At 39.9% G+C, this 8,643-nt stretch overlaps 1 protein-coding gene across 8 annotated transcripts; it reads left to right on the top strand.

Annotated features, from left to right (window-relative positions):
• The first annotated feature begins 460 nt into the window (after positions 1 to 460).
• Positions 461 to 6,960, top strand: LOC103711410 (bZIP transcription factor TGA10). 8 transcript variants are annotated; one of them, XM_026806327.4, is made up of 11 exons: positions 461 to 992; positions 1,720 to 1,817; positions 2,614 to 2,666; positions 2,786 to 2,920; positions 3,132 to 3,197; positions 3,319 to 3,378; positions 3,548 to 3,625; positions 3,759 to 3,831; positions 3,927 to 4,198; positions 5,223 to 5,462; positions 6,225 to 6,960. In XM_026806327.4, the coding sequence occupies exons 1-11, from the start codon at positions 895 to 897 to the stop codon at positions 6,369 to 6,371; spliced, it is 1,320 nt and encodes a 439-aa protein (XP_026662128.4). In that variant the 5' UTR covers positions 461 to 894; the 3' UTR covers positions 6,372 to 6,960. The 8 variants fall into 8 exon arrangements, with proteins under 8 accessions (XP_026662128.4, XP_088563347.2, XP_088563349.2 ...); XM_088707221.2 differs by having other exon boundaries at positions 623 to 992; positions 1,717 to 1,817; XM_088707223.2 differs by having other exon boundaries at positions 701 to 992; positions 3,135 to 3,197.
• Positions 6,961 to 8,643: the final 1,683 nt, after the last annotated feature.

Raw genomic sequence — 8,643 nt, 5'->3', positions numbered from 1 at the left:
GTCGAAGCAAGATGTTCTTTGGCGTATGATGTTAATGATCATTTTGTTCAAATATAGAGTTAGCATGAACATGGCTATTGACATCTTGGCTAGATTTGCAACGGTCAAATCTTTAGATTGTCTCAATTCATGACTCTCCCAATTCCACTCTCAACCACTACAAATCTCATACATCAGTTAAAGATGCTATTGTCATACTTCCAACTAAGGTTCAACAATTTAGAACTAGCTCTTGAGCAATGCTGGCATCACCATCATCAAAGAACATGTTGAAAAAGCAACAGAAGAATTTATAGCCCTTAAACTTCTAAATTTCCTACAAAAACTTTCCAAATAAGGCCCATCAGTCATAGACTTCAAATAAACGTGATCTGCAATGAAAATTCAGCTAAAATCAGAATTCTTTTCTATGAGCCTCACGCCTACCTTTGATGCGACCAAGTTAATGCCCACAGAAACCGCGGCTGGAGAGACAGACAAGGGCGATCTAGTCTGATGCCCACGAAGGCACCCAAACCCGGTCTCGGAAAACCGCCGCCCGTGTTCGGGTCACCAGCGTAAGCGGCATCCACCTTCTCCGAGCGGTAGGTTTCAATTGGTCTACTGCTGTTCTTGTCCTCGTGCAGGCGTTAGGTTGGGCGGTCATTTTACCGCATCTCACAACCCGCCTTATCTGGAACTCGGCTTCGTCCAACGTCTCAAGGCGTGCTTTCGGTCAGAAGGAAGAGAACTGAGAAAGAAAAAGTCGGCTTTTTTATATGGCTTTGCTGCGGAGATCGCCAATGGGAAAAAACAGAAGTTGGTTGCGCCATTAATGGAGTCTCTTGATGCTGGTGGAAGAGGGAGAAAGAGAAAGAAGGAGATAGAGAGAAGGGAGAGAATCGGAGGAATTTGATGGCCAATAAAGGGAATTCGAGCCAGAGGCAGCGGCAAGAGCAGCATATATCCTTTGGCTTGATCCAGCCCTCCTCTTCGACGCATGGAAACTCCATGTAATTAACGCTTGAGATGGTAGAATTAATTATCATGAGAAGAGAGATCACATGGCTTTGAATTCGTTTTAGTTCATTTAGTTTGATGAGAGACAAAGAGGTGGAGTAGAGAGAGCAAGAAGCATGTCTTAGAATCTGATATTTTCAGGCGAAAGAGGTTTATTTTATGACTCAAAATAAGCTTAGGATTGGTTAGAAATGGAGCAGAGGAAGACTCGTGGTAGGATTGTAGTTTTGAATTAAGGTTGACAAAGTTTTGGATTTTATTCCATGCGATAAAAGTGGAAGATAACTAAAATTTATGCAGATATATTTTCTTCTTTGAAAGAAAGTTGGTTCTTTTAGGGTACAAAGGTTGCTTTGGTGTCAGGTTTTGATTTGGATTTCATTTTCTTAGGGAATCTTGTTTTGATTTGTTGTAAATTAAACCAGCTTAGATGTCTTTTTCGGAAGGGAAGAAATGAAGGATTGGTAACAAATAGAGTAGTGAAAGACTCATGTCTAGGAATTTTCGTTGAGTTGAGATGCTCGTGCCTCGGATTCTATTTCATGTGATTAGAGTGGAGGAAAGCTAAATTCCAGAGTTGGAATTTGTATTCTTACAGCATAGTTGGTTCATTTGTGGTGTAAATTAACTGCAAAGTTAGCTTTCATGGCTGTTTCATAGAAAAAAGTTTTGATTTTGACTTCATTTTTTGTTTGGATTCTTTTCTTGATATGATAGCAGAAGCAAGGAAACTGGAGCCTATGACTTGGGGGAGCTGGACCAAGACTTGTCCATGTATCTTAATTGGCAGGATCCCTCATCAGCTCAAGAACAAAGACGTGAGTCCTCTCCAATTATTCTTTCTTGTCTTTTAATTCTGTCCTCTTTGGGCCTCATCTCCTATGTTGATTTCAATGGGAATCCAAAAGGTTATCATTTCACAAGGTCTATAGATTTGTAGGGGAGAGGGGGAATATGAGATAGCTGTAGAGATTCCCTTCAAGAAAAGCTTTTTGGGGTCATGAGAAGATCATGGCAAACAGATCTTGCTGTCCTGCATATTTGACCAGATTTTGGTTGATAGGATTAGAAACTCGAATTTTTGGAAAACAAATAAAAGTATTTTTTTTTTTTTTTTAAGACTATGTCATATAACAAACTACTCATGATTTCCTTGCAAATTCCTGCACTGAAGAGGGTAAGACTAGATTTCTGTCCCCCTTTCCTTCCCATTTGTTCTCTCTTTATTCACCCTTCTATTGTTCTATTTCTCTATACTTTTTTTTTGAGCAAATTCTTTACTTTTTTTTTTAATGAATGGCAGAAAGCACAAGTGCATGGAAAAATATGAAGGCCTAGCTGTGGCTCATATATATCTCATGCATCTTTTGCTTCTCCTTTCTCTCTCTCTCTCTCTCGCTCTCACTCACACACACACACACACACACACACACGAACACAGTGCTGTGTATTATATCTGAAAGATTCTACTTTACGGTCATGATTGTCTGTGGAATTAAAAGGCGGTGCCTATATTTCCCCGAGGGAGATTGTTCTCTATTTATGGTCTTCTGGTGGGATGTTTTGAGGTGCACCTTCGGGGGATTTAATGCTTGCAGGGCTTCATGTATGCAGAGACTCTGAACATTTTCCCTTCTCAGCCTATGCATGTAGAGCCATCTATAAGGGTACGGGGACTCAACACACGACCTTCTCCTTGTTTGTTCGTCGATACTTTTTTGTTGGAGTATTTGATGAGCTGATCTAGTTCACATGATCTTCTCATATGCTTCTTTGTTTTTTATAGGGCGGTATTAGTTTCGTTTCTCCAACAAGCAGTGGTTCTAAGAAGTCATCAGATCAAATCATGGAGTTGGGCAACCCAAGAAGCGATCCCCCAGCTTTGCCTGACCCTGGGAAGGATACTAAAGCAGTAGTGAAGGTGAAACACTATCTTCCCGCACCCCCCCCCCCCCCCCCCTCCCCAAAACAAAACCGAAAAAAAAAAGAAGAACGGCTAACCCAAAGATAACATTGAAGCCATATCTTTTCACTTCAACGATTGGAATAGTCATTTTTACAACTACTTGAGAGAACCCAGGGTGGGTTTTCCACTTAATATGTTGGTCACCGTTATTCTTTCATATGGATAGAAGGAAGGGAACAGAAAGGGCACATCTATTTCAGAACAAGGAGAGCCCAGGACACCAGATCCTAAGGTAAGTTGCATCTGCATGAAAGAGAGCTATCTATCATCTGGAGCTTTCTAAGTTGTTTCTTTCCCAAGGTAGAGTAGGTTTCTGCTCCGTCATATTATCTGTTTGATTTACCTGTGGGCAGACACTGAGAAGGCTTGCTCAGAATAGGGAGGCGGCCAGGAAAAGCAGGCTAAGGAAGAAGGTCAGTCAAGTAAAAGAAAAACGAAAGAATATAGCATAAAGGAGAAGAAAACTGCCATCTAAGCCACCCCTTAAGCCACCCTTTATGTTTTTTTAGTTTGGCTTTTACTTGTCCCGGGAAACAACTAACCACACAGAAAAGTCTCATCTAATCTCTATTCCCTCAACAGGCTTACGTCCAACAACTCGAGAACAGTAGAATCAGGCTGACTCAGATAGAACAAGAGCTCCAGAGGGCAAGAGCTCAGGTGTGAAGTTCTATATACACTGAGACACTTCCATTTGAGCTTGAATCATAACGCCATTTCTTTCCCCTTCGGTTTTACGTTATATATGCTCGTTATCTTTCGATAACAGTCATATATATTTTTTCATAACCAGGGTTCGTTCTTCGGTGGTGGAGCACTCCTTGGGGACCAAGGTTTCCCACCCAGCATCAGCTCACTAAGCCCAGGCATCATCAAACATGACCAAAATTTACATATGAACATATAGTATGGTATTATAAATGTTCGGTTTTTTATGTTATAATGAGTCATCTGTTTTCAGATGTGGCGATGTTTGACATGGAGTTTGCGAGGTGGCTTGAGGAGCACCACCGGCGGATGTGCGAGCTCCAGGCTGCAGTGCAAGAGCACCTACCGGAGAATGAGCTCCGATTGTTTGTGGAGAACTGCCTGGTCCACTATGACGAGATGATGAACCTCAAGAGCATAGTTATCAAGTCCGACGTCTTCCACCTCATCGCCGGCATGTGGAAGACCCCTGCCGAGCGCTGCTTCATGTGGATGGGCGGCTTCCGCCCCTCCGAGCTCATCAAGGTTCTCCAAACCCTAACCCTAATTCGTATTATATATCCCTTTGCATGTTCCCAGTTCTGCATGGATATATGTCCTTGGCACCGGTGTGGACACGATTTGATGCAATAGGAGTTGTAGTTCGGCTGCCACTGTAGACATCTAATTAAGTCCCAAAAGCAAATGCAAGGCCAGGGGTTTAACAAAACAATGTTACTGCCCATGTATGGTTTCAAAGGCTTGAATTGGTCGGAAATGGTAAGACCAAGTAGATCTGCTCCATTGACTAACTACCAATTATTTCTGTTCTCATCATGATCAAAAGATGAGTCGTTCATACCCATTAATATGGGGATGAAGGACAGCATGCAACCAGTTATTGCAATCATAGGTAATTTACTTTTTAAAAGTTCACAAAATTTCAAAAGTTTGAAATATATATATAATTGGTGCCAATATTTAGATATGGCTATAAGAATAGTTGAAGGATTGTGTTTTTCCTCTAAATTAATTTGTGATTCCGGGAGCAATTTAGTTTTATAAAAGATTTTGACATGAACCTCATGCATGTCATCGAGTATTGATGTGGAGGAGTTGGAGGTATATAACTGGTGGAGCTGTGGCCTTGCCTTCATATATTCTACAAAGTAAGTGGTGTTGGTTTCTACATGGAAGGAGAGAAGGAATAAAACCAGAAATAAAACCAACTGTTGAGCCGTGAAAGCATGCATGGATCCCTTAACTTCTCCATCCTCTCATTTACAGATTTGCCTTTGTTCTCTACATAATAAATAGATATATGACACCTATTCTTTTCACGCATTTCTATGTGTAGTAAAGCTGACAATTTCCTGTGGTTTATTGAAATATCCACTGATAAAAGTGCAACCACTATCATTTTCAATAAGAAAATGCAAGCTGCTGGAAGGTCTTATCTGTTTGTTTTTTTTTGTTATTATTGTATGGTATTATTGCATGCATGGTATTGTACAACGAATACCTACTTATTTAGCTCTTTCTTATGTGCTTAAAATATATTGGTGTTTAGATGCTCTTGAGCCACCTTGAGCCCCTAACAGAGCAACAGATATTGGGGGTATGTGGTCTGCAACAGTCGGCGCAGGAGACGGAGGAAGCGTTGAGCCAAGGGCTTGAAGCCCTTAACCAGTCTCTGTCGGATATCGTAACCTCTGATGCGCTGAGCTGCCCTTCCAATATGGCTCACTACATGGGCCAAATGGCCATTGCCATGAACAAGCTTACCTCCCTTGAGGGTTTTGTTCGACAAGTAAGCCCCATCACTAATACCTTCCTTTTTTTTGAATAACTAATCCCATAATTGAAATTGAGGTAATTAGAATGTACATAAACAGCGGTCATTCTATAATACAACCGCAGATGCCACTTAATTTATCTCATCAACATCAAAACCATCATTAGACTATTACTAATGTATTATTATTTATAATTTGTTGAACAATATGTGTAATCCACGTGTCACGAGACCCAGACTCACGACCTCTAGAAGAAGGTGAGAGACAGAGGGTACGAGATTTGAGTACTGAGAGAAGCTCGTACTAAGTTTCCTAGTTATTTAAAGTCACTGTCATCGGAGTTGTTGTGGGGATAACTTAGTAAAATAGGTTAGGAGTTAGTCTGGCAACTTAATAAAAGTATAGTTTTCAGCAAAACTGGTACAACCACACTCTTTAGTTGGTTATAAATATATAACTAGGCAAATACACACGCAAGGACTTCGCTGGATTGGAATGGTGAAGCTGTGCTGCCTGTGCCTTCTTTGGCTTGTATGAGCTCATCACCATATCCGTCCTCCTTAACATGCGAAGTCGTACGTGTGACCTTTTGTTTCTAGTGGCGATACTCCCATCTCAAGGAGAAAGACGCCATTGCATAAAACTCCACCTCGCCAAATGAACAAAATTTTCAACATCGTTCCTCATTTTCTTCACAAATTAAGGCATTTATATTTCCAATAGCGACATGGGGAGGATGAGGTTGATATTAATTCTAAGAAAATGCATGCTTACAGGCAGATAATCTGAGGCAGCAGACCTTCCACCGGCTTCACCAGATTTTGACGACCCGTCAAATGGCCAGATGCTTGTTGGCCATCGCAGAGTACTTCCATCGGCTCCGTGCGCTGAGCTCCCTGTGGCTATCTCGACCAAGACAGTAGTGATTCTCTGAACACTAGAAGTTCAACACAGAGAGAAAAAAATCAAAAAGGAGAGATCAGGAATAAGGTTATAGTGGTGTACGTGCATGCAGGCCACCTCCATCTCTTTCCTTGGTATTGAATGGGATTCTATGGAGGAGTAGAGGGATACATTTGACTCTTCCAGAGATGTACAGATATATATATAATATATAGATACACTGAATCGATGAGATGTGGCCTAGGCTTCACCCATCTGCTTGCGTTATTTCTTAGCTTACCTTATCATGAGGGTGATTTGTGGGGAAGTAGAGACTGGGGCAATCTTTCCTGACTTGGTTGATGGAGGGAGGAGAAAGAGGAGGGAGGTGAGAAGATCCTAGGAGAACTTCAGGAAGGAGAATTAAAGAAAAAGCAAGACTACTAGGTGTGAGCACGGAGAGAAGGGATGGGTGGGTCCACTTGTAAACACGTCACCGCGTGGCTATCCTACCCTGCATGTTTTTGGATTACTCACTGAAGGTGTCAGAGAGGGGGTTTTGTATTGAACTTTGGCTCGGCACACTTTATTTAGCTTGTACTTTATGCTTCTAGTTATTTGCTATGGTCATCTATTCCTTGTTTGCTTTTATTTTTCATGCAAGAAGGCCGGTGGCCTTTTTAGCTAGACGTGATTTTCTGGGAGAAATACTCTTTACTGGCTAATATTTACTACTGAAAGGCTTCATGTTCAACCTAGGCTACAAACTACAAGAACACCGAGGTTTGAGATCAATTACTTGGTGAATCTTGTACTCTCGTGCTACTAATTTTCAGATTTTGTTAGTGGAATAAAGGCCTTGTCTCTTTCTTTTTTTTCCCCTGAAAAAGCTCAAAGCTAGGCTTTGTTATCTTACATATGAAACAGTTACAAAGTGAACTGTGATTATAGCATGTGGTTTGACCACAAACCCATATTCACATAAGAATCCTGTATACAGTCGTCTGCTAGTTTTTCATAAGAAAAAGCTACGATATACTCCATTACTTTCCTCTTATACGTACTTTGGATATGTATTGCTTTTTTGAGCTGAAATGGAGAAACTGAGACACTTCTCGAAAAATTTTATTGATGAAACGGTTTATGTACAAAAGAAGATATACTGCTAAAGATACAAAGACATAGAGCATTTATTTATTCTCATTCAATCTTCAGCTTTGGAGGCCTTGGATCCATATCTAGAGCACTATCTTGAATCCTTGCAGGAGAGTCAATTTTTCAGTCAAATCAATGTGTTTACGAAGTTGATGGGTTGCACAAACATCAGCATGAGCTTGTTCTTGGTCATCCCCTACAATCCCATCTAATTAAACCCGGTTGAAAAGAGGTAGCGTGTGCATGTTCTGAGAGGATAAAATATTAACACGAGTATTAACTTGCCGTGCAAGTTCCAATATTATGCATGAAATGACATTCTTTTCACAATGTCACGATTGGTGATACTTTCAAGTTTGCATGATGTTTTGATCATCCAATATTCCAAATCTGGTGATGGATGATTAAATTAATTTGCTCAAAATCTAGTATTTTTCACTATTTATTTTATATATGTATGTACGTGTATTTATTCTGAATTCAGCATATAGGAACCTACCATTAATTGCCAAGTGCTGTGGTTGAAGTACACACTTCCACCCCGCTCTGGCCATCATCTTTTTATTCGGATTGTCTCATCAGCCCATATATTTTTACAAAAAAAAAAGGAAAAAGCTTGTATGTAGTAATACAAAAATTCATTTTGCATCAAATGTTATCTATGTCACACCCAGAAGCAAGCTTTCGCAATTTTAATGTACTGCGAGCTAATTGGATGTTGATAATCTGGTATGTTAATTTGTCTTTCTACTGCAGTCAAATCATTTAGACAACTTAGTTATGCAAATTGTTCTGCACTATCATCATACATTATTTTTCTTCTTTATTGAAATTTATATGCATATATACATACCTCTTACAAGCAAATATTTGCAATAGGCCTTTGTTATTGGAAAAGTTGAACTTAGGGGATATTTCGTTCAGACTAATCAAGGCATATAATTAATATTGTGAAGGCATAGAAAAGTGGTTTTTGATTGACGAGGTAAGGCCTAAGTAGTTACTATGGTTTTTTTTAAAAAATGGGTTGTTATCAATTGAGAATAAGGAGGACTATATATGAACTAATATTTAATAGAATAGGAGTTGTTAATCGGTTCCGAGTTCGTTATAATATGATCGATAGATTATAATATAAATATGGAGGTAGCTAGATGG

This window comes from Phoenix dactylifera, chromosome 11, assembly GCF_051530095.1.
Source record: "Phoenix dactylifera cultivar Ajwa chromosome 11, Ajwa_hap1_PhDact_Kaust_v1.1, whole genome shotgun sequence".
Lineage (NCBI taxonomy): Eukaryota > Viridiplantae > Streptophyta > Magnoliopsida > Arecales > Arecaceae > Phoenix > Phoenix dactylifera.
The sequence above is the reverse complement of the archived record's forward strand: the minus strand, read 5'-3'. Positions and strand labels throughout refer to the sequence as shown.